This window comes from Pagrus pagrus, assembly GCF_965226575.1.
Source record: "Pagrus pagrus genome assembly, chromosome: 12".
In the NCBI taxonomy this organism is placed as follows: Eukaryota; Metazoa; Chordata; class Actinopteri; order Spariformes; family Sparidae; genus Pagrus; species Pagrus pagrus.
Window position 1 is genome coordinate 25,837,218 of NC_140196.1, and position 27,277 is coordinate 25,864,494.

Consider the following 27,277-nt stretch of genomic DNA (forward strand, 5'->3'; position numbering starts at 1 on the left):
CCTGTTTGTGACACCAATTTGTGAAGGAATTCTTGAAAACTGATCAGCTACTTGCTGAAGAAGGTGCAGGGAACATTTATTGAAGCTTGATAGAGAATAAGCACAAGCATTACAATCGAGAACCAGACGTATTGACAGACCAATACTGAAGGCAACTTCCTGATTTACCAGACCCAAGAGACTTCCTAAGTGCCCATACATGGTTACTCTACACTAATCTATACATATATAAGGATTCTATTGGCTATTGGAATCTAAACAAGAAACCATGTTTACCTATGTTATTCTTTAAGTCACATTCTGTGATCCTCAGGTCACATGTAATAGGAGACAGATGTAGCTTGGTCATAACAGCTGCCCTAACCAGACATCCTCAGGAACGACAGAAGTGGACTGGCTCCAAAAGTGACTGAGGAATTTTACCTTGAGCCAAATAAAGGAAAGTTCCTATACAATGTATGAATCAAATAGTGATATATCTTTTCCCCAAAAAACTATGAAAAACACGTCAATGAGCCAAACTGTTGCACTGGGTGACATGTTCCTTCATTAGCATGAACATTGGTTCTGCATATAATTGTTGGATTACTTTTGTTGAAAAACTGCAATGCCCAGCTGTTTTTGTTGAAAATTCCTCGGCTTCAAAAAAAAAAAGAAAAAAAGAAAAACCCATTTACTTGGGAGCTGTTTTTAAAGATTTATGCCAGAGAAGTTGGAAAGAAATGAAAGATTAACACATTGCTGCTTTTCATATTTTAGCGGGATTTGTTAATATGGAAATAATAAAGAATAATTACGGTTTTCAGTCTTTTTCTCTTCTATGATTAAACCCTTTCTCTAATCCTGTGTGTACTGATTACTTTTTTGTTTAAAGAAAGACAGTGTTGTCCACCTCTAGTATAAAACTGGCTTGATCACATTCAGACAGTTACACAAATTCACACCTACTGTAGAAGCTGCCCAGTACAACCACAGTCTGATCTATTGGCCACTGCCAGCTGCACTGGAGTGGCTGGGGTTAGGGCCTTGCTCAAGGGCACCTCTGGGGCTTTCTTCTATACCTGATTGTGATAGATCTTTGCTCCACTATGTTCACCATCTACTTCATCTGCCATTTGGTGCTGGCCAGATAGTGTATGATGTTTTTTTAGAGGTTTGCTGAAACTAGCTGCCTGCTGCCACTGGACACTATCAAAGAGAGTTGTGAGTCAAAACAGTTCGGTTAAGTCGTAGGTTGTAAAACCAAAACCATGAGCTGAAAGACACTAAAATGTGGGGAATTGCAGAGTCAAGTGATACGTCTTTGTTAGTTTGTCACTATCTTTTACAAGTCACTTGGCACATTTTTCACATAATAATATTAGTGCCGCTTTATAAGGCTTTTCACTTGAATTGAGGCAAATGCAGCGTTTTCATAATCATGTTTTGTTGCTTAAAATGTGCTTAATTAAAGTCCAAAAGGAAACAGTTGAACATCAATTAATAATCACTACATTTGTTTTTGGAACAAACTGTGAACAAACAGGAAAACCAATCAGAATACATTACACTTATATGTGAGCAATTGGGTTGGAATTGGTGAAAAAAAAACTGTAAGATTGCTTTTCAGCAAAGAAAAGAGGAGGAGGGTGCTGTTTGTACAGCACAAACAGATGAAAGGCTTTGGCACCTTTTGGTTATAGCATATTGTTGAAGGAGTGAAAGGCCAATGGAGAAATCTATTTAGAGTTTATCCTCTTCAAAAACATGCAAGAGTAAACAACCATTACCAGGAAAAGTCAAAATGCACCACTGACCCCATTTACACTTCATGCATTAAATTGTAAGTAAATATCAAAGAGGCTAAGTGGAAATGATACCAACCACATCAGTGGCTGGTTTGAGCAAACTTTGGTCAGGCTTGGAGTCCAGGGATTCTATCCAGAAAAGTCTGCAATGTGTACCGTACATGTAACTGCCGATGTTGCATTTAAGTTACTCTTTTTCCAAGTTACCAAATAGGCTTCAAGGGCTTTACCACACCCTATGGACTGACCCTGATTGTATGTAAAAACAAGGCAAACTGCAGCTGTATTTGTGATGTGGCTATTTAATGTGAATTAAATCGTGTCTGGATTTTATCCTAATACAGGACACAGGCAATGACAAATAATAATGAGTAAATGGGCCCATTGACTTCACAGCACAAATCCTCGGGGTATAAGGGAAACATCTGGAAAGAAACTAAGTAGCTTACATATACTCAAGTCCTGTACTTGAGTACAGTTTTGAGGTACTTGATTGAGAGTATCTCCATTTTATGCTACTTTATACTTATTTTTATTTTAGATTTCTATAAAATATAATAATAAATCCTGATGTATTACCATAGATTAAGCTGAAATTGGTCCTACCTTTAGCAGCTGCAACATTAAGGTGATTTAAATATTAATATTTCACTATTTATCATCCAGGGATATATATTGGATTACTCTGAAATGTGTCATTTTGCATAATGAGTACTTTTACTTTTAGTAATTTAAGTACATGTTGATGTTAATACTTTTGCCCTTTCTCTTCAGCAAAATACTGTGGTATTGCTACTTTTACTTACAGGGTAACTCTTTTATTTTGGTTTTGAGCCTTCCTGACTGTACAACACTTTTTTCACTTTCTAGTCTGCTGTCAATTATCAGCACTTCCTTAAAGTCATGATGTCTATGATGTAACTCCACTATTTCAACCATGAAGATGTGTTTACAGATCTTGGGGAGTACTATCGTATATGTGGAAAAAGTAGTATAAAGCCCTTTGTGGCTCCAGAGAAAGCTGCATGTAATCTGATAAATTGCAGTGGCTAAATTGCATTGTGGGTGATGTAGGCCCCAGATTTTGAAAATGAAGAAAAATGCTTTCACATACAGTATGCACCAGTACTCGCCAAGACCTGTAAACACACTTTGTGAAAAATTGTGAAATATAACCTTTAAATTAAACCTCTGAATTCTTCTTCCATCACTGAAACTTTGCGACCGTTTCAGTCTCAATCAATCTGACATGTACATGAAACACCTTTAGTCACCTATTTATTCTGGCCTTTATTAGCCTCTCTTGTGTCTGAATGTGTCTGCATCCAATTTTAAACTCACCTTTTACCTTATTCATGATTTCAGGGAGTTCAGCCACTGGAAGGTGAACAGTCTGGCAACAGAGAAGAGAGATTTCCTCAAAGCTCCATTGCCCTTAGCGCCGGAGTTCCTACGCAACCTGCGGTTACTGGGGCGACGGCCAACCCTGCAGCAAATCAACGATAACCTCATCAAGAAGTATGGGACCCACTTCCTAGTTTCTGCTACCCTGGGAGGTAAGCAAGGACTGCAAGTGACACACTCGCCTTTATTCTCGGGTTAGTAATGTGTCGGGACACACCAAAAATAGATGAGCTACTCATTTCAGGTCTCAGAGGAATTCACTGCAAAGTACACTGAATTATAAGCTGCGTTGGTGTAGTGCTACAGAAGTGTAAGATCCATGTACTGGCTGTGGTGTTTAAGATAAATGTCAAGTGAAAAGCAGACATGGCAACAATAGCACACCTTGCACCTGCAGGATTAAACCAAGGCTGTTTGTTTGTCTCAGTCATTTTCCACTCATCTTTCCCTCTGACGAGGACTGCACTCGTCTGCAAGAGCATTACAAAGCAGAGGGATTAAATTGACCCGTTTCAGCATTTGGCTCCTTCTATCGGTTTTCTTTTTAACCTCAATCTCCGAAGAGAGGGGTAACTCACAAAATAGAATCGCCAACAATATCGATCGTGTGCGCCTCACAAAACAAGACTGAAACCTGTTTTATGTTCAGGGCAACGACCTCGTGATATTGATACACTGCAGATCCTGGTCATCACATACAGCAGCAGCCCAGATATATGGGTGAATTTTATTCTTGGCAGTATTTTTATGAAGGGACTAGAAAATTGATAGTCAGTATAAACATTTCAGCATCTAAGCATCCATTTCATCAGAGTCAGGGGGAGATTTACAAGGCCAGCATACACAGATCAGTCAAACCCTGTAATGTACAGTACACTGAACATATAAAAAAGTAGGTGATACTTACTCACTTATAAGAGATATAATGGACTTTAAATTATGAAGAAACACTATAATTTGAGCCCGACATTACTCATACATCTTCCAAAGCAAGCCGAGTTGGCCACCGCCCATCCCCACACGGTTCACACAAAGGACAAATCTTGTTTTCCTCACATACGCTCCTCTAACAATCTCTTTGAGATTTTAGTGATGTGGGTTTGCATCCACAGACGCCTAACTTCAGCACCACTTATCACTGGATGTGTGCGCTGGAGCATCAGCACGGGAGACAGAGCAGAGATGAATTCACCGGCACACTGATAGTTTGACTCCATATGTAATTAACAGCCTCGACTAAATGGCACAACCAGTCTGCATACTGATTAGACCGGCTGAGCGAATGCACACATCCCCGATCTAGCTATATGTTTTTGTTCTCTTTTTGTATCACTGTTTTCATCGCTGTCTTTGTTCCTTTCTAGAGCTGTCTCGCCAGCCATGGCTACATCGAGCTGTGAAGTTTAGTTTTTGCACAGATGTTAGTTGGGTTGAAGTGAATAAATTATCTTAATGATTGTCAAAAAATAAAATACACTCACCTGAAAAATGTGCAGAAGTAATAAATTAATATTGGGGGAACTAAGCAAAGAAGAGATTTTAGACACTTTGTGTCAGTTATCATTGGTGTAGAATGGCACAACAGTTTGCTTTGGCTATATAAATTGTGCTGTATTCCATTGTGTGATTGTTAGCAGAAATCTGAGTGCTTGACATGGCGGCCCATCATTAAGGGCATTAGGGGTGTAGTGCTTGCCTATTATGTGCCACTTTATCTTCCTCCAAAAATTACTTTTCAGCCAAAAAGAAAAAAATGAACTAACAGTTAGTTCAAATAGGCAATATGTCGTGAAATGTGTGAAAAGTGTTTGAGTATTAAGAAAGGTTTTAACTGTAATTTGTCTGTATTGATCCATTGTGGCAGGAAAGTTTGGACTCGATTTAGACAGCCTGTCTAGCATTAACAAAATACATTTTAAATCCAGACTCCAACCAACAGTGGCACTTAAAAGATTGTTTTTATTGTGGGTGATGCCTCAGTGCTGCCAGTGCAATTATCCTCATGGCTAAAGTACATTTCTTAGATATGCTGTTTTCACTGAGTTCATTTTTTCTCTGATATAACGTTATATAGTCTTGTGAGTATGATTTACTATGTTGCAAAGGCATTGAGTCTTTAGCACAAAAATGTAGTGTAAGTGTAATGCTGTGGTTTTATTGGATGAATTACAAATCCAATGCATGCTTGAATTGGTGAAGCAAGAAAATCACTTTGAAGAAATGAGATGTTGCTCAAGGATATTAATGCAACAGGTGCAGCAGCCTCTCACAAACTTTAAATAAGACATTCCTTCCTGAATTCGGTGCAATAGAATTGTCTAAATGAAATGTATATACATCAACATGATTTACACAATTTACCATGCCAATTACAATGATAAATGAGCTTTAAAAAATGTGTGGGTGGTGGAGTGCAAGAAGTTTCCTCTTGTAAGTTTCCTCTCACAATAATGTGACTCTACCTTTTTGGTTGTATGAGTGGCATTAAAGCTTTGGTCTTTCATAAAATATGGGGTGACCACTAAAAGCCTAATTTCTAAGTAAACCATGCTTAGTAAGACACTTTTTTTGTCAGCAACAATATTAAAACCACCTGCTTTATATTGTGCTGGTTCCCCTTGTGTCACCAAAACAGCTCTGACAGATCGAGACAGAGAAACTAGACTTCTGGGGCTGTCCATGTGGTGTCTGACATTTGGATATCAGAGTGCATCCTTTAGGTCCTGGGGGTTGGGGGGTGGCATTCATGGATCGGACTTGTTCCTGCACACCAGGAACAAGTTGGCATCTGGAAAAGATTGGGATCTGGAAAATTTAGGGACCGAAGCAACGCCTTGGGCTCCTTATCACATTTGTTGGGCCATTACTGAGCAGTTATTGTGGTGTGGCAGGGCACATTGTCCTATGTTTAGGTTGATGGTGCATGTCAAGTGGCACTCACAGGAATGTCAGGACCCCAAGGAGAAAATTGCATTGTAACAAGATGATCAATGTTAATCATTTTACCTGTCAGTGGTTTTAATGTTAAGGCTAATTGGTGTATCGTGTAGGTACAATCAATTGTCTCCTCCTAGAGGCAGGAAAACTACAACAACCACGGCTAACCTCCACCTCTGCTAGTTCAGGGTTTGACTTTGGCTACAAATTTCAAGCTAATTACCTGCTAGCCAACTGATACAGCATTTCAGAGTTAAGAGGTAAAAGTCAGAGTTAAGAGTTCCCACCAAACTCAGGTATGGTTGTGCCCCACCACACAGGCTATGAGTAAAAGCTAAAGTTAGCCTGCCTCAAATTCAAAGGTTTCTCTGTATATTTAATTCCTGTTGAAACAGCTAACAAGACTAGTTGAAACTGTTAGAGAATACAACACTTTGGTAACTTGACATTAACTTTAATTCATCCGCATTAGCTTGCTTCTGCTTGTTCTTGCTAATGTTAGGCTAGTATTTTATAATTTAGCTATCTGCCCAACGACTGTCTTAAAATGCCTTTGTCTTTTTGGTATGACTTAAGTGCTAATAGTTTAGCGATTAATGTTTCATGAGAGGGAACGAAGCAAATGCAAGTGATACATTATCTTCACCACAGTGGATAAACCACAAAACCACAACGAGACAGTGAAGGCCTGCCAAAGAAATGTCAAATGCAGAAGCAGAATACCACTTGAGTTCTTCCAAGGATAACATCAGGCTGCTGCTCTAGCATGGTGGAATGTAACAATGGAAATGACCCTTCAGATACTTCAATCGAATCGAAAAATGAAATAATGATTTTTCAACATAGTCAACCTCTTCATCCGCAGGAGAGGAGTCTTTGACCATTTTCTTGGACAAGCAGAAGCTGAATAAGAAGTCGGAGGGCAGCAGCAACAGCTCGGTGGTGTCCCTGGAGCTGCTCCATCAGCTGGCTGCTTCCTACTTCACAGATCGAGAGAGCACCCTAAGGCGACTGCACCACCTCCAGATTGCCACCTCTGCTATCAAGGTACTGTACACAAGCATGCAAGCGACTAAGCCTACTCACAGCACAAATGCACATCTATATACTTTACTTTCAAATAGTCCTGGAAAATGTCTATTTCAATATATAGCACCTATGCAAATGCACTCTAAGCTCTGACTTGTGTTTGCAGTTCTCCAGGTCCAAAAACAACCCCCCATCAAGGTAGATGCGCAAACATTAACGCTCCTATAAAAGTGTCCCTTTGGGATATATTACTATGCGCTGCACTTGTAACAAATAGGTCTGCTTGCTTGTAAGGTATGCACACAAACAGTCTTTTTAAAAGATTATTTTTCAAGGTGCATCATTCCTCAAAGGCTCGGGGGGAGACAGGAGAGAGCTTGCAAGGACATTTGTTAAAAATGGCAGGCTGGATTAAAAACACAGCGTATGCACTGCAGCCCAGAGAGCCACTAAAGCATGGCAAATGTCAAGTTCCTTTAAAGTCCCAGTGGGAGAAGTTTATCTATGCATACTGTACTATACTGTATGCCACCTGGACTGGGTTACCTGTTGGTCTGTGCTCTCCTATAGGTGTGTGTGCAGTTGTATCACATGAGGGTTAAAACACATGGCAATTATCATTAGTATTGCGAGAGCTGTTTGATTTTGTCATCAATGTGGCTCTGACTAAATTAAAAGTGGTTTAACACTTTTTTATAGCACATAAGTCTGTTCTTTGGTTCACTTTATTCGCCTGCACGTTAAACTCGACTTGTCTTTATGTGGTGAATTGTCATTTATCCAAAACCCACCTGCAGGCTTTTGCCAGCTCTTCTCATCATTAATTGCAAAGAGGAGCAATTTTTGTTTTAAATCCACTCAAAGAACACAGGAAAATAAATCCCATTACCCCCTCCTCCTGGTTTTACCTTGTATAAATCCTGTTTTTTTCCCCTCTTGACGACAGTAAGCAAAGCAAGGGATACATTCTTCACGTCAGAACAGATCTGTTGACTTATATGTAATGACAGCAGGTCTGTGGGTGGGTGGACTGTGCTTTCATGCTTCAACTTAAATAGCAATTCTGACTCAAATGAGTAATTGCTAAGTGTCAACTTTGTGTGTACCTTGAATAAGGTGGCTCATTTCCAAGTGCCGTTGCTGAAAACACAGCACTCGGCAGATGCAGAGGTTAGATTGACCGTTTTTGTTGCCAAGAGACGCTTGAAAAGGGTGACTGAAGCACTTGATTATTCGAAAATGTATTTTCCCACAAAGCCTCAAATGTTTCTTTAACAGAAACAGAGAACATAAAGGCCTTCTGGACCAAGTGCAAAATTGCTTTTACCTTGCAAGAGGAGTTAGATCAGTATGACAACATGAAATTGAATTTTAATGACTGAAAAAAAGTTTGTTGCACAACCTTTACATAACATATCAGCTACAGGGAATATGAGTGAAAACATGCTGTGGACAAACTTTGCTTCAGTGCGGGATGTTCTCAGAGTGCAAAAAGGGGGAAAAAAGGAAAACAGATAGCCTCTCTATATTCAGAGCAGTTTTTACATTTATTGACAAGCTTCAACTCTGCAAACCACCTCTTAAATATGCAGGCAATAACAACAAGAATCTCCTTGCTCACTGAAGTATGAATGTGGCATATTAGTCATAACAGCTGACAACATAAGGCCACAAAAACACATTATCTGCTAAGCCTGAATTAATTATAAACTGAAATCTTGCTCATTGTGATACATTTGTGTCTGTAGGATCAGGCTAATGAGTGACTCTCGCACTAAAGCCATCCTTTATCTTTTGCAAAAAAAGTCAATAGCTGTAGATGAGTAAAAATGGCGTCCATTAAGATCTGTTTTCTGCTTCAGTTAGTCCGTTTTCAGTCCATCCAGTGATATTCTGTGAAACACACACTGTACACATTCAGCTTCACACTGCTTCGCATGCCTATTCAACAGCATGTCCTTAGTCAAAAATATTGACAGTTTCTGACAAGGTGTCAGATTCTGTGGTTTGGTTCAAATACAGTTTTACAAACTAATGCAAAATTATGTATGATATTGATGGAATTTAACTAGAATCTAGGTTTTGCTAAACATTTGATATGAAACGTCATTATTAAATCAATGGAACACAGGGATATCCTTAAAGCAAAAGCTGTTCTAATAATACATCTAGTTGAGTTATAAATCAAACAGGGCACTTGCACAAAGTCCCCAAAAGTGCCAGTTCTACTGTATGTCAAATGGCTGTGCATAATTTGAATATTTGCACGTTGATTAGTTGTACCTCAGACGTAAGCATTATTACTTCATCTGTGATCCTGTCTTGTAAAGAGGCACTACTCGGGACTTTGAGTACAATGGGGGCGATGACATGGGTGGGTCTTGTAATCAAATTTTGCCCTACAAACAGATTGATCTGGCCATGGTGATGAATCAGGCAGCTGAAACACGTGTTTCTAAATAAAGATTCTACCTGAAAATGAAAGGTCTATAGCTGTTCATGATGTAGTTTGGTGTAGACTTTTAGTGAACTCGAGTTCAAGAGAAAAACATTTGCTTTACTTTTTTCTGCAAAATCACCCCATGTTTTCCTATCAGAAAGGACATCAAAAAGGAAGAATTGCTCTAAAATGCATGATGGGGTACTTCCATTATAGCCACTCTACTTCCTCCCCATCTCTGCAGCAGGGTTTGAGAAACACAAGCTGTCAACAGCAAGGACACACCAATGACTCTCCCAAACTCTTCTAAAGAGCAAAAAGTCCTCTCGTCCGCCCACCTCATACATTTCTAGCAGTTTTGTGACGGGTGAAGCTTTAGTAAAAGTAACATTAAAACAGGGAGAGCGAGATGCAACGGCATAACATAAGGTAGGGAATTGAAGCTGCCCCAGAGGTATCATATGCCAGCCGAGAAGACGCAGAGTTATCACAGCCCAAGCTCAAGACACTCCGACTGAGGAAATCAACCCAAATTATAATTCAAACGCTGCTGCTGTCAGGTGAAAACATTTCATCCCAACAAAGTCTGAAATGAAGAAATCTGTATTTTTTCAGTTTAGCAAGCATACATGCAAGGAATTCAGCAGTTTGTTTTGGTTGCCTTCCACTTGGGCATATTCTATGAATCTTAGTCTGAATTAAAAAAGGACAATTTGAAACAAGTCCAAACTGTCTAAATAACTGTGAAATTAAAATAACCTCCATTTAACAATAGTTTTCTAGAGAGTCTTCTATGCTTCTGTAAAATGATCCTGATGATTTAAATAAATCCTCTCTTTCACTGTCAGCAGCAGAATTTGTGCAACATGCTCGTGGTCAGTGAAGTGAAACCCGACCACGTATGTGCCCTGAGGGTTCCTCTGCGGAACCAAAGGGTACATGGAGAGATTGTAGAGCTCTGGTCAATGCTAAATTGGCAGCTTGAAGTAGAAATGATATGGGATATCACCAACCTTTGACAGTCTTGATTGTGACAAGACACTAAGCCTAGACATTAAGATCACACTGCCTTATACATAAACATATATGGTAATAATATCCACTCTTAACTAATAGTTGATTTAAAAACATTCTATTCAAGATTAGCTCAAATTAAGCAAAGCATTTGAAAATGTTATCGTTCAAGATTGTCAGACCAAAGCAAAGAAACCAAGTGCAGAGACAAGGACACAGTCCTGATGAAGAAGATTAGCTGAGTTTGTGACTATTAAACTCCTCATAAATAATAACTAAACATGTTGCTTTCATTTTCAAAACTTTAGCTTTGATTGCTGTTTAATAAGTCATGGATTTTTAATGTTATGCAGCAATAATTTAATCCACATTTTGATGGGCTTTACAACCTTCTCAAATGTATTATTCCATCCATGTACTCTGTTTTCTGCTGCTTATCTGTTGCCAGCTCACAGTAACAGTAGGCTTAACTAACCAGCCACAACCTCCAGCTTTTCCTGAGGGATCCCAAGACATTTCTGAGCCATGTGAGATATACAACATAATCCCTCCAGAGTGTATTGGGTCTACCTGCGGGACTCTCACTAGTTGGACATGCTCGGAGAACCTCCAAAGTTACAGCATATATGACTGCCAGGCAGGAAAATAGTCTCTTTCTCTAGCAACTGCAAACACCCAGTGATATTTTGTCCACCAGCCTACATACATACACACACATACAAACCCAACAAACACACAGCTACTCCCACTTGGGGAAGAGCATCCCTTACATGTTTCTGCAAATGAGGACCTCTGCTATGCAAGCCACCTGCTACGCCGCGTTCTGCCAGATCAACTCATCACCCAAGAGGAAGCGACACTGAGTGGGAGGTACTTGACCTGTGTCCACGCACGCCTCTGGGCTGCATGTCGCTGCAGCGCTGAGTAGGAGGTGGGAGGGAAAAAACATTACCTTCATCTCCAGCAATAAAGTGGAGTAACCACAATCACATGTCCAGTTTAGACTACAGTTTTCTTTAAACCCTCCGTAACATCAGTGTGAAATATTCTGTTTGGGAATGAGGAGGACTGGCTTTGTACAGTATGATGTAAAGGAAGGCAGAATCATTTATATCACAGCGCTGCAGTTGTCAAGAGCCAAAACCAGCGGGGAAACTGCAGTCAGACACTTCACTCATCTATAAAACCTCATCACGTTGTAGTAAAAACAACTTTGTAGAAATGATTTTTTTATTGACCAATATACAGTGACGGAAGGATAAAGTTTAAGCTTTACGCTCCTGAAAAATAATTCCAGCTTTAAATCTTCAGCAATTTAATCTCCCATATTCCTTTGTGGTGTCAAAATTATATTTGATGATGTCATATAGCAGGAGAAATTACTCCTGGGTCGTTAATCTTGCAGTTAAAATGGTCTGTTCCTCAATGTATTCCTACCCTATCTATGGCACTGAGTCCCAGGTCCATGTCGTCTGACTGAACACATCTTTAAAAACGAGTCACAGACATCTAGTTCATCTTTTTAAATGAGCAAGTCATTTCCTGAAACAGCTGGGCACTGGCTTTTCACAAATGTTACTCAAACAGGAGGAAATGGAGCATTTGTCGGTGGCTATTTTTGGCTGCAGATCAATACACATTTGTGCTAGTGAGTGTTTACAGCGGCAGGATGGTGTACGCTGGACCGAGTCAAAATGAACTGCTGTGTTTGTGTTCATGGTAATGAAGGAGCAGACAACTCGGAACTCTAAACTTTCCGACCCACGTTCGATAAAATGCCACTTCCTACTTGTAAACTCGGGGCAAATCCATCTTGGATTGGAAACTTGGAAGTTCCAACCTCTGATGTTGACTGGGATGCAGCATAAGATGTGTCAGGCTTTGATAAACGCACTACACTCAGTTAGTTAGTAGGATCAGTTCACTGTAGGTTTGGGACATTTTAGACTATGTTATGTACTACATTATATAAATAAATTTTTGGTCCTTCCAATTTACATCCATGAGCAGGGCAGAATTTTAAAAACACTGAATATATTGCAGTGTTGTGTAACACCATCACTTTGACCTAGAAAAATCTGCAAAAACTTGCTGTTGGGCGAATGCAGCCTTACCCTTATTAGTTGTGCCAGACCATCAAAACCATTCAAAAGTAAGAGCCCCTTCAAAAACTACTATTAAAACAGCTACAAAGAACTTCAATTTTTGAAAGAGGAGAGAAGCAACATATTTCTAATGCTATTTTTCTATTTTAAACACAGCTGTTTGTAGGATGCATAGCAATGTGGTAATCTATCTATTTGTGTATCTTACGTAAGATTATTCAATCAAATTGTTTCATTAGCAGTCAAAAGTTCCTTGTACATTTAAAGGAAAAACAAGACACTGCAACCTTCTGATGTGTTCTGCCTCAATAAAGAGGCTACATCGATGTAAGAATAGCTTAAATTAATGCAAATAACATCCATAGATCCGTAATTGCAATTTGAGTTTTGAAATATGAACATTAATGCATTATGTTATTCAGGTACAATATAGAAACAGTTACTGATTATATTACCTGCTATGGGAATGTAAAAAAAGCTTCATGGGTCATCAGAAAACACACACTACTGCCATGTTTCATGTTTGAATAATGCACATTGTTGAATAAACATTCAAAACTAAATGGTCCAGGTTGCACCATCCACTCAGGGAAGAGCTCTTGGGAATTTTTAACAAAGGCAACAACGGGGGTGGCAGCTCTCAGGTGGATTATCATTGAAGTTCCTCACATGAGTTACAAACAAGCCCAGTGTGTATTCGCTGTAACACAGCGGAAATCTATCAGCTCCGAATCTTTCATGCTTTCTTCAAACAAAAGAATGCAAGTATAAACTGCGTCCTATTGGGATATTAATTATGTGTGTTAAATTCACAATTAACATCAGCAAACAGAGGTTAGCACCTAGAAACATCTTCAGTGCTGTTCTTTGAAACACACTTTCCAGTTCTGATGCAACTGATGCTATAACAGCATCTATGCTAACCTCTTTAGGAGCCGCTATTGTTGTTTTCAAAACTGTTCTATCAATGATCATTCCACCGAATCCACGTCCTTAACCAGGGGTTGGCTCAAACATATTCTACCAGTAGACTTTTGAGTGGGAAAACACTAATGTGGCCTCCTATAAAAATGTGACAGATAATAAATAGGCTAATAAACGATCTGTAAAGGTATGTCCAGACTGCAATTTGTCATGTTTTACTTTCACGAACCTATCGTGAAATCGATTCACAACACAAGATGAAATTACAAAGCCACTGACCACATCTTTTATTTTCTAAGCTAACCAATTGCATCACCTTTATAGACATGACATTTTGCCCTTATTTTGGTTCTCTTCATTTCAGTATTAAGTTCAGGCTGCTTGGCCGAAATAGAATTGTTTTGTTAGGTTATCACATCATGCGTCCTTCTTTCACAGTCTTGTAGTGAGCTTTACTGTAACATACCTTATGTCATTACTGAGCTTATAAGGGCTTTCACTCACCAGTGAGTGACTACTGGTGGAGAAGTTCATGTTGAAGATTCTGTGTTAAACATGTAGCGAAATCCTTAAGAGCGTTTGGCTGTTTGGAGCAAGTAAACATGGACTGCACAGAATACCCTCTGAATAGACGTTAGCTGTAGTTAACTAACAGCATACTGTATGTGATATCTTCCTTCCAGACAGCTTTCTGCTCCTCTCTTCTTGAAAATGTGTGTGATGTGGCACAACTTCAGCATAAGGGCTGATGCGTCTTTGATTTACACCACCCAAAGCAAATCTGCACCTGTTAGCATCTTTGCATTGACTTTGTAAGCAATGTGCTGTCTCTGAAAATTCCCTTTTAGTTCAGAGTCTGAGTTCAGAACATTTTTAGAATGAATTTAAGTTGAACAGAGAACTGATTTTGTTCCACAGTGAGTAAAACAACATGAGTGAGATCAGAACAGTTTTTCATTATTAAAGCAGAGATTATCTGAGCCCACATCTGTGACTTAACAACAACCCAAAACGGCCTCTCTCCCCTCCACTAATCTCCCTTTGCTTCTCTTCTTTATCCCTGGCTTATCTTCAACTACATCTCAGCTACGTCTTTTTTTTAAAGATATTTGAGAGATGTTTGAGATGTGGATCTTATGTAATGCCTTGAAGGCTAGCTTCCATTTCTTTCATTATAGATGCAATCTGATTGTAAGGCAGAGTGTGACGATGGGAGGAGTGAGTCTATTTTAGGGAGTCACAGGTTGCATCATTTGCCAAATTGTGTGATTTAGCTGGGATTACTTCATATCCATCGTTTTATTCTAATCGTACCATTTCCAACAATCACCCTTTCTTTCTTTCTTTCTTTCTTTCTTTCTTTCTTTCTTTCTTTCTTTCTTTCTTTGAAATTGTGTCTTCATTCCTCATGCTCTTTTTGTCTTTTTTTTCATGCTTGATCTTTAAACATTTCATTCTCTAACACGTTTTCTCTTTCTTTAACTGCTCGACTCTCGTCCTCTATGTTTCTCTCATTATTGTGTCTGCACTTTCTTTTCTCTTCAATCAGCCCTACAGCACAGCAGCTTACAAAACACATTAAGTAGGATGTTGTTTATGATATTTTCCATGACATGTATCTTAGAGGCTTTAATATCCAGGTCAAATGTTTCTGCTACAATTAATATTTCATTGACCTTGATTGCAGAGATTTCAGCATGGAGAGAACTTGGTTTTATTTGTCCTTGTATGAGAAAATACTCCATTTAGTTCCTACTGAGACATATATAACTGGATGTGAAGATTGCTCTTCTTTGTTCTTCCCATTGAGATGGGGGCAGAAAACAGGTATATGAGAGGAATTTATAAAAATACAGCAGTGTTGACAAAAGTGCACATTTTTTAAGGATATCAAGCAGCTGATGAGGAGTCCTTTATTTAACATAACACTACCCTGAAGTGTGAAGATGATATTTCTTTCTTCCACTGACTACCCATGCTATTGGAGCCATGGAAGAAATATTACTTAATTCTTCATTGATCTACCCTCAGTTTGTTTTAGTGGTTATGTATTTGAATCATGTTGGAACATCATTATAAGGGGGCAACAGTGGTCTTGACTGTAGTGAAGAAGATAGATAGGCATTTCATGTCTTCTAAATAGGGTAGATTAATATTTTTATTTCTATTATTATAAATTCAATATTATTCATAAGTACTTATGTATTTAAATCCAATCTGCTATGTTTCCCTAGTGCCTGAATCTAACCAAACCTTAAACCTGCAAGAAATGATTCCTTTCCCCTACCGTAATACTATCTAAAACTACAAACCATGTTGCAATGGCCCAAACCAGCCGTGCAGACCGTAAACATGACCACAATCTGACCCATGACTACTCAGGAGTCTTCACATTATTGTATGAGACCATCGCCGTCATCGAACTCGCCTTCATTTTTATCTCGAATTATGAATTCATGATCATGTCTTTTTTTTCATACCGCTAAATATATGCTATTGACTCCCTTCACTTTGCCAGGAGGTGAGTTTGCCTCTCTGTGTTTGTTTTCTTGTGTGTAACATTTGTCAACACAAATGTGCCACAAAACAGAGATCATTAAAAACCGGCGGATCACATACCTCATCAGACTACATCCACTGTGCACGCTCATGGGGTAAATGTTGGGTCTCTGTAAATAAATTAATCAGAGAGTATGGCCTGCTCCAATTGGAAAGTGTCATGCTTTTTTAGATAACTTTACTTCAGCCCTTCTTTCTGACTCAGCGCTGACTAAACGATGTTCAAGCAGTGCTTGATCAACAGATGGAGAAGTATTAACAAGCCAGCATCCTGAACAACATCATAGAATTGAGCCTGATGAGGAGAAAATGTGTGTCCACCTGGGTGTTGTGTTGTGGGAGGAACTGTTATTATATGGGCTACGGCTGTATTTTGCCCTGCAGTCAAAAACAAGTAATGTGTTTCTTTTTATGTGTGATCACCTAAAACTAAAAATTGTTGTGTTTTGATACCTGTGAGACTGCCCTGCTGTTTCTACAGTAGCCCAGAACGAACAAACCAAACACTGGCTCCAGTGAGCGTCTTTTATGTTTCTTAGTGTCCACCGTAGGGGAGGATGAAACAAGGGGTGTTCAGCTGGTTGCAATCTGCACTAAATCCCACACACTTAACCTCTGAGCAAAACTTTGAAAGTTGTGTGTTGCTCACTCTTATTATTTATCAGAAAAAAATATTGCATGTGAGTCATATCACATTTCTAAAGAAGAGTCAATTGTAATTCTCTTTAACCAGTGCAACTTTGCCAGTGGCATGATCATGCATGACATCTGTAATATTGTACCTTATTATCTGATACACCCACAAATCTTGTTGCCTTCAAAAACACACATGTTACAGTTGTTATTATCAGACCTCACAACAGCACACGTCTGCTGAAATTCATTCGACCTAACGTGACCTTTCCTGTCTTTGCTTTTGCTGCTTCTGAGTTTAAATCATCCTTTGCAAACACCTGCACTTGCTCTCTCCCCCACATTTCTTGTCTCCCTCCGTCCCTCCCTCCCTTCCACTGTTCTCCACAAGACAGCCAGCACATTGTGGGCAGCTGTGGTTGCAGGTGTGCCGGTAAAGCAAAGGATGGCAATAGTTTTCTGTGCTGTCAGAGGGCTCTGCCACATCCAGTCCTCTGCCTGCCTTCACACGCTCTGCCTGCCACAAGCTGTGTGTTAGACCGCCTGAAACGGGAACAAACATCTGCCTCATTCACTGCTAATGTGACATTATAAAAAAAACACAACATATATTGTAAATAGATCTGTCCTTTCTCTGTTTCCTAGGTAACTGAAACAAGGACGGGCCCTCTCGGCTGCAGTAACTATGACAGCTTGGATTCAGTTAGCTCAGTCTTGGTGCACAGCCCGGAAAATAAGATCCACCTAAAAGGTAAGGCATGACAACACACACACACACACACACACACACACACACACACGCATGCATTCTCTCACGTATATTCATCTTAAATTCATGGGCACATTCACAGAGAGTCACAGCCCTGAAGAAAAGGTCCACTGAAGGGATAGGATTTTTTTTTTAGCACACACACACTTGAACACACACAGTGTTGCCACCTCAATCCACCACCCTGCCAAGCCTCTCACCTCCTGTGTGTAGTAGTTGGCCGGGATGACCCTTTACTTTACGCTGCAGTAGTTTATATGTCTGTTCTGCCTGACTGGCTCTCAGTCTCATGGGGAATCTGTTATCTTACCAGGCTATAGATGGACTGTGTCTGGCCACGCTGACCCCAACCTAACCCCTCCAACTACACCTGGAACACTCAGTACACACGTAAAGCTGAAGTGGTAGTCTATTGACTAGCCTTCTTGTTTGATAAAACCGAAACAAATTATTTCGATGGGGATAGCAGTGGAATAAGAAACCTCTCTTACACATTCCACCATGCTGCAAAAAGAGCTCTGGATAATGTTCTTGGCTTAATAACCTCATTAACTTTGTAATTAATTGTGTAAATTATAAAAAAATGTAATGTGCACTATAATGTGTTGCAGCAGTACATACTATTTTACAGCACTAACTATAGCTTCTGTATTTATTTTGAGGCAAACAAGCCATTGTCAAAATGTCAGCCTCCAGTTAAATAACTCATCTCTGCATCTCAAGAGTAAAGATCTGTTGACAAAGTGATATTTTTTTAATTCACAGCTGGGATACAATTATAAAAGACCACTATTACTATTATTAGTCAAAAGAAATGTATCACCTCGCCAAGGGTCAAATCTTCAGTTAGAAAACACATCCGCATACCTAAACAACTGAATATGTTGATCACCACTTTAGTTTTGTTTTGTATTTGACGTCACCTAAATACGTTACGTAATAAAATAACTCAGAGTTTAGTTTTAGTAACACAGTGGACATGAACAGCAGTCGCCTGAATGAAAGTCCTGTGCTTGTTCAACCCAACCATCATTCCCAGTGACTTCAACTCGCATGACTCCCTCCTTTGCTGCCATAATATTTACTACAGCCACCAGAGGTCGCTGCCAAACTAGAAACGTAAACATGAGTCATGATAATCTGCTTTCACAGTCAGTCTATGTGTTCATTTTTCTGATGTGAACAGGCTGCAGGTAGATGCTATGTATAGTGTATAAATAAGGTTGATAAGGATACAAGTGTGAAGACTATTTAAGGTTTATGTGAGGAGCCGCCATTAGCATGGTAAATTCAAAGTGCCAATGGCCAATTTTCGAGATCTGAGAAATGAGGCTATGCCTGCACAAATAGCATCTGAGTTATTCTGCCATAACAGTGTCAGCAGTTGTTTGGCTCCGAATGAAACAGCCCTTACGTAAATATCAAATGTGAAATTTGCCTTTTTACGTACATGTGAAAATCACAATTCACATGTGAACTAAACTTTAAATTTGTGAAAATAAAGCCACATGCGAGCTGGATGATTGAAGTAATTGGCTTTTTTCACATATGCATGAAATTTACCACATGTGAAATTTACATTTTCTCATATGAATTACACACATTCATATGTCATTGGCTTTTTTCATATGTAGGTTAGAATTCCCACACATAGAAATAAAACACAGCACATGAAATTGCCTGAAAATACTTCTTCATATACTACTCAAAATTAGTTAGGGATATTTTAGTGTTTCACTTGATTGTTTATTCTGTGACATATCTGAATTTTTATTTTGTGTTTTGTGAATGTTTTTGGTTCCCAAAAATAATAAGACACATTTCATTTGACTTGTGGAAATAGAATAACGTCACATGCGGACTGGGCATTTTCACAAATGACTGGCTTTTTTCACAAATAAATGAAACTTAATAACTTAACTCATTGTATTTGTAAAGAACCAATCATCACTGGCCAGTCAGCCTCTGATTCACATCTAAATGACACATCTGGCATTAAGTGCATGCTAAAAATACACACACAAAAAACATACATTACAGGATTAACTCTTGTGCAGGTTAACAGAAGAAAACCAATGTTTACTTGTTGAGTGATCAGTAAAATACATCCAGGAAACACAGCAATATGCACACATAGGTTGCAGGTCATACCCTTGCCACCTGTGAATATGTCTGCATTTTGAGCTGCAACACAATGACAACCCTGTCAGTTCCCAGCAACGCAGTATAGTTACAGATGCAGACGCCTTGATTTCCCCCTTCCAACCAAAGGCCTTTTGGCTGCCAGCCGGTTCCCAGTCGATTGCCAGCCATTGGGAGTCCCCCCTCCTCCTGGGGGTGTGCCTAGATTCCACTGTAAACATGCCCATTATTTCAATTGCAGGGTGTCACCATTAGATGGCCCTTCCCTCACAAAAAACATATACAGGGTATATACCCTTTAAACCTGAAACATATTCTTCTACTCCATTGTATCTCAGACACTTTTATTCCACTTCATTTATTTAAAAGCTTTAATTAGTTTAGTTAGCATTAGGCCTGTGGTTACTGTACTTACTTTATTTATATTTTATACCAATAATCTAAAGTTATAGCTAGGTTATTATTATAGGTTAAGCCGCCCAGCAGTGTATAAAGTTATTGTAATTAGTTCATCCTTTACCTGCTGCAGCCCTAGAGTGCATTAATGCATCAGTAGTTATAATTCGAGAATGTACGATACATATATTATTCTGAAATGGACCATGATTCGTCAGTCATGAAAACGACTGTGTGTTTATTTAGTTTGTTTAAGCACATGAAATCAGTCAATGTAGATCTTTCTCGTCCGATTGAAATGGCACCCCAGTAGTTCAGTGTGCGACCCATGCACAGAGACCCTGCTCTCACTGCAGAGGCCCAGGATTTGAGGCTCTTCCCGGTCCGAGCACGCACCCGTCACGGACTGGTACGGGCCCTGACACGGAGGAACGGGGCGTTTTAAGAGGCTGCATCTGTATATAATTCAAGCAGATCCAATTTTCAGAAGGCAAGTGATTGATGTTGCGTGAAAACACTAGTCCAGCTGAGTCAAGAAAGTAGCACACTTGTTAATATTTTACATGCGTACCATTGATGACATGATTCAAACCGACTGGGTTTTTATGTTCCTCCTGAATTAGAAATCGACACATTGCATGTGGAGGAAAGGAAACTGACCCAAAATCTTGAGGAGAGCGAGTGAGCCGCACACACACAGCTGTTGTGTTCACTGCTCATGGCTGGCACATGTGCCAAGATGAAGCAGGACGGGTTCAATGAACGGTGAACACTACACATCCAGAGCATTTTGGGGTCAGTTTAACACTGAGGTGAACAAACCTGCCTTATTTAACAGATTTTCATATTTAATATACCGGTGGGACGTATGATCCCAATTCTCTGCGAAGATTATGCTTCTGCTCCGAACACACCTGCCTGGAACTTAAAAAGAAAAGGGATTTTTTTGTTGGCAGATGACACTGCAACAGTGCATGTTCTTTTGTTTGCGCTGGTCCACATCTCTAATGATGTTGATCCTGATGTAGGTATTTTATAAACATTCTACCTGCAGGATAAGATGTGAGACTGAAAAATATTATACTGATACCATATCAAATATTAGAAGCTAGCTGTTGTACTTTTCTAGGATTGAATATCCTGTGGCAGCCCCTCAGGAGGGGATTGAAGGATTGGGGAGTGTTATTTGAGGTAATGGGGATTATAGAAAAAATCGAATCAATGTTTTTAATTTTAAAATTGATCTGGATAAATGAATCCAGTTTCTTACATATTTAAACCATATGTTTCGAATGAGTTATGAATTGTTGAACTTTCCTCATGAATTCTTGTGAACTCTGCATGTCCTCCCCCGCTTTCTGAGTGGGTTGAGAACCCCTGACATGAAGCCTTGTTTCCGCTGAGCAGTCTGCTTCAGTTCAGTTCAGTTTGTGTCGCATTGGAAAGGTTATTTTTCCATTTCCATTATTAAAAGTTGTGGATGGTACCAAAATAACCTTTCCATACTGTCCTGTTTTTCTGACACCCTTCTGTTGAGGTACCTAGCACACTGATCCAACACTTAAAGGTGGAGTTAAAACACTGCAGCCCACTGATTGGTTAGTCTGAACAACCAGTCATCTCGCCCACTGCACTCTGAAGTGTGATTTCACTCCCTGCTTTTTCAGCAGTCCTCTTTCTCGCTGCCTGTCGCCTTTTTTCAGGTAAAGCTTGTTCCCTTGCTGTAATAAACAACTACACGCATGTGCTGTGTGTAGAGATTGTGTGGTTGAGCAAAAGAGAGAGTCGGATTGTAAGGAGTGAGTGGTCATGCAAGAATGAGTGAGCGGCGATGAATGCGAGCAGAGCAGAGGGGGAAAAAGGTTATCAGTTTGTATATGTCAGTCGGGCAGTAATGCAGACTACAGATCAATTAATAAATGCAGCAGCTTATTAAGAGTTGAGAACAGTCTCCCCTGTTGTTTCCCAAATGCTGGTGAAAGTGGTAACCTCCAACCTCCCGCCTACATTTAAGAGTACTGTCTGTTGTGGAAACGCAAAGCAGATCTGGCATTTAGGTACAGTTACCATCGTTATAGTACCCTTTGAACCCTACCAAGTTAGGTAGGGTTCAAAAGGTATTAAAACCAAAGTACTGCAGTGGAAATGCAACCTAAGTCACTGAGGATTTTAAAGTGAGCCATTGCTTGCTTGATAGTGTTTTCCACCAGCATACTGCTCTAAATCTTAATGTAGTTATTTTCAATAATACAGCACACCTCCTGCTGTTTTCATAGATAGTCAATTATAAAGTTCCCCTTTAGATGACTTGTTATTTTCTATGCACAATGAAACGGAATGAGTTAAATGAGACATCTGAGGAGACTTAAAGTCGACGCAGCTGGGGACATTTCCTTATTTCTGAGATGACAGAACAAGTGTTTCCCCTTAGATGACATCAGATAAATATGACTTGTGTAAAGTTCTGTCATGAGTTTAAGGATAGAAGAAGCTGACATAATGGTGCAGCAACAGCACACCCACCTTATTATTTCCTGACTTTGTAGTCTTGTTACATCCGGCTTAGCCTATAGCACTGATTTTACCTTATTTTCTGTTTTTTGATATACCAGTTTTCAGAAGGTCAAATGACCACAGTGTCCCACAGGGTTGTTTTCCTGTGTTTTGTGAGGGCTCTCATGGTCTGCTTATGCTCACTACCTTATTTCCATTTTTCTTTTTGACGAACCAGAAAAAAATACTTCTAAGGAGTGTAGCACTACAGGTGTTAATAATTCAGTAGCAGATACTACTTCTACTTCTGAAATGATGATCACAACTTCTGCCCGGGATGATCACAAAATCTTTTTGGGCACATAAGCACATACTGTAACAGAACGGCCTTGTGGGCAGACTTTCTCATAGACAAAAAGATTAAAAGAGCGAAAAAGAAAAGAGAATATCAAAACACCATTATCCTCGCGGACCATCCGGCCTTGTCCTTTCCTTTAGGAGCTATCATATAAGGAAAAATCACTTGAGCTGATCTGTAACCTTTTCTAAAAAGGAGACAAACGGGGACCAAACTTTCTCGTCACTTAAGGTTGTCCTTGAGACTGTACCTAATCCCAGGTGTAAGGTATCAGACATTTCATTGAGTCACTGCTTCACAGTGGGTACTTCAGATGTCTCAGAGTATAATTTTCCTTTCTATTGTAAGGCCAAAGGCAGTAGTGTCGCTCGAATGCAGTCAGTGTGCCTGTGCTTCTCAAATGATGAGTATTATCAGCATGGGATCTGGCTGCAGTGTGCATCTAACAACATAACAAACAAAAAAGCCTGGTTTCAGAACAGCAACGCTATGTATAACCTTGAATTTGATTAGATGTTGTAAAGCATTCTTCTTACATATATGAATGCATTTTAGACTGTTGCTTCACACACGTACCTTTAGATACTCCCAGAACAAATTCCCATGATTACTTCACGATTACTTCATGATTCCCATGAAGGGCGATTTAAAGCACCCAGAAACAAGTCATGTCTGTGACTAAATAAGCAACAACATTAACACTGCACTGATGACATGTTTATATTAATATGTGTATTGTCCAGTGTGCAGCCCGCTCTCAATCCCAATCTGTCAAATACATTAGCCTGGTCAGTAGCATATGCTTCAAAGTTTGACGCTGTAGTTACCTCTTTCTGAAAATGCCCCCCCCCCCCCAGTGCATCATTTGTTTATTACATTATGTAGTTATTATTATTATTCAAAACCAAACCAGAATGTTTTCCTAAACGTAATCCACTATTGCCCCAAACTGCAATGTTTTCACAAGGTTAATAACAGTCAAAAGGTCATAATACAGTATGTCAAAATATGTGAACTGTTTGTCAGCAGCTTTATTTTGAAAGTACGTAACCAGACGTTGCATATTTATTATTGCTAGCTTGACCACAGAGCCCTTCTTTTGCAAAACTGACGCAAGAGGAGTAGGTATAGTGTAGTAGCTTAGGACCACTGACCAAGTTGGCGTATTTGACGAGTTGGGAGTGAAAACATGTTGGTAATGTGACAGGTGTCATTTTTAGAGATGAACCCACATAGACTTTGCTAAACCATTATTTATACTATTTTATAGTTTGGTTTAGTTTCACAGCTCTCATCAACCTTGTTCCAACAGAAGGCAGCTGCTTTAAGCTCTAACAGAACTCACTACCCCACTCTACACTACGGAATGACAATGGGCGACATGCGAGAACATTTTTTGTATTTTTATCCTAATTCATTTGATTTTTTAATCTCTCTCAACAGCACCGTTCAGCTCAATGATACATCCTATTTATAAGGAGATGTGTGTGCATATGAGATTTAATTATGAGCATAATCCACGTCCCAAAAATGACCAAGAGGTGTAGAGTAAAAGGAAGAATTTCTCACTCCGGAGTCCACTGTGTCAGTAGTGGTTTTAGAGGACCAGACATAATTAATAGCACATGCCATGTGTAATCAGAGCAGGGCTGTCCTCTGATTCTTCCAGTTTGTTCTGATTGTTGCATGGAAATACCCGGTATTGGTATTTAAAGTATTTAAAGAAAATTAGTTTAGATGTTTCATTTATCAGGTCCAGTTCTCAAGAAGTTTTATTTGTGGAAATATTTCTCTTTGCTGAAATTGAATTAACCCTTAAATGCACTCTCACATGTTGTCTTTTGAAATGGATAGTCAGTTTTGGAGCTCCCCTCTTCCCAGATAATAGTGATTATCAGATAGTGGTGTGAGTAGGGAAAGAGCATCTCACTTAATCCTTCTATTTACTAATTGTGTAATGTATGATGTCTCGGTTGTATGTTGATTTTTTTAATGGAATTAGAAAAAGTGCAACCACTGCACAAGGGTAAACTCCTCTTCTAATTCCAACCAATTAGCCTGATGAGCTCCGTTTAAAAAGGATATCAGAACTCTTATCTTGGCAGCTCCATCAACAAAAATTAGGTCATGTTAGTTGTTTCTGGCTTTCGTAGCACTAAATTACGTCTTTACTTAAGTGCCTTCTGCCTTAATTAATGATTACCTTCGGTACAGATAAGAATGAGATATTTTGAAACAGGTTTCTCTGTGGGGAGATATTGTCAAATACATCTGTAAAATGTTTGCCTCCATTAAAACTGTCCACTAATTTGTCCATCAATCCAATTCCTGCATGTAAAGTTCTTCACTGTAATAGGATGAACAACTCTATCTTTGCAGCCTCTTTGTGTTTGAACCTTTGCACAACTGAAAAATCATAGAAGGGAAAAAAACAGTACCAGAGTTAAAGGAAAGAAAAGTGTTACATCATGTTGTGGTGATACGGTACAAACTCCAAAGCTCGGCGCTGTACATTCTCTAGGCAAGTCAGAAAAAATCTCTTTGTATTTTCTATTCCCGAATGCTTCAACGCTCCACTGTTCTTACTCTTTCTGATTTCTGACTCTGATTGCATGCCTGTGTGTGTGTGTGTTTGCGAGTGTACGTCGTGTACCTTTGCCTCTGCCTGAGTGTTTAGGTCTGTGTGCACATGTGCCTTTGTGAAATGAAGACCACTGCTTTTGTGCCAGCAGTGGCCATCCTTCTATTATCATTAATGGTTGTCAAAAATAGCCTTGGCTCAGAGCAACGCTTTGAAGGGGATGAGCGGAATGTCTTAATATTTTTATTGAACATCTTTCCAAGTCTTTTAGCCTTCAAAATTAAACCCATTGGGTTATTAGTTGTGCAGTTCTATTGTGTATATGAATGTGTGTTTGTGCGTGCAAGTGTGGGTGCTGTAGTTGAGTGCATCAATAACACATCAAGATTCCAGGGACAGCAAGTCCAGTGAGAACACATGCAGGAGTGTGTGAGGAGACACATATGCAGACACCAGTGCATCACTGGAGTTGAGCAGCTCTGGTGTTTACATAATTTTAAAAAAGCAAAGAAAGTAATCCTGCTCTCACCAGAATGTTCAGTCTGGATGAAATTTGATAGAGGATGCCCTAACTACATCCTAAGCAAAGTTTAGGATTGGTGTTCATAGAAGAGAATAACATTTCTGTGCCTTACATATGAGTCATCCCAGAATCAGATGAACAGCTTGGCTACTTCTGACGGAAGGTTCAATAAGACCCGCAGTGATTAGTCACCAGAACCATCTTTTAAAGGTCCTCAGTCAACCCCCAGATTAAAACTGGCCTTGTACAAGCCAAACTGTGTAATAGACCCACCAGTCCACTGTGACTGGGTCACGTTTGACCTAGACTACATGTGCAAACAAAAATGAAATGTCCACTTATTTTCAACATAAAGGCACCAAAACCACTTGGTAAGGTTTAGGAAAAGATCAAGGTTTCACTTAGTCATCACTGACTAGTTAAAGTCCTATAAATAAAGCACCCCACCTCCTCCCAACACACTCTTTCTGGCTCTTTATGCCCAGTTTGTCCATTGTTAGTGGTAGTGGTAGTGCACCTTCATACACTCGTGCATTTTTCGTGCCTAGGTGAAGCAAACCATCACCCTCACATGCCTCTAGTGGACCAGCAGGTCTATTACACATTTGGGCGTTAGATTTGGCTGTAAGAATACTGCTAGGGAATTCCCAGCGTCTATCTTTTCAAAAATTTGATTTTTTGATTTTTTTCAAGTTATTATACAGGAGAGATATTATTTTCATGGGTTTGCTAACAAGGCAACTTGTTTGAAAGTAATATTACAGCAGAATAAACATTACTATCCATATGATTTAGAATTTTTAAACCTTCAATAAGGTAAGCTGCTGAAAAAACTCAAAACTGCAAAAGTAAAATAAAACAATACTAAAAATACAGTTATAATAGGTACAGGTTAATCTTTTCTGACATTTTATGGTTTTATTCATTAATGATGGGTTATGTTTTAGATTATGTTAGTTGTGTCTGTCTCAATAGTCTGTCCCCAGGACCAGCAGCTTTCAGCACCTTCTATGCACAGAGCATTTGCTTTACCTCTTTCCCTCCACAGGTTGATAATGGGTTAGTTGCTGCTTTGTGAGATATCAGTATAAACCAAATAAGCCATTGGTTTAAACCATAAACCATCCTCCTGTACTGTCAGCTACACAAATACCATTTTAGTCCTCCTCTGATACCTCCAGGA

General features: G+C 39.4%; 1 protein-coding gene across 2 annotated transcripts in view; it reads left to right on the forward strand.

Annotated features, from left to right (window-relative positions):
* Positions 1-27,277, forward strand: part of brinp2 (bone morphogenetic protein/retinoic acid inducible neural-specific 2) — a 246,528-nt gene that overhangs the window by 145,467 nt on the left and 73,784 nt on the right. For both annotated transcript variants that reach the window (XM_084369785.1, XM_084369786.1), the window contains 3 exons: positions 3,153-3,343; positions 6,994-7,175; positions 17,478-17,583. In XM_084369785.1, the coding sequence (XP_084225911.1) occupies positions 3,153-3,343; positions 6,994-7,175; positions 17,478-17,583 (479 nt within the window). The remainder of the gene's footprint in view (positions 1-3,152; positions 3,344-6,993; positions 7,176-17,477; positions 17,584-27,277) is intronic.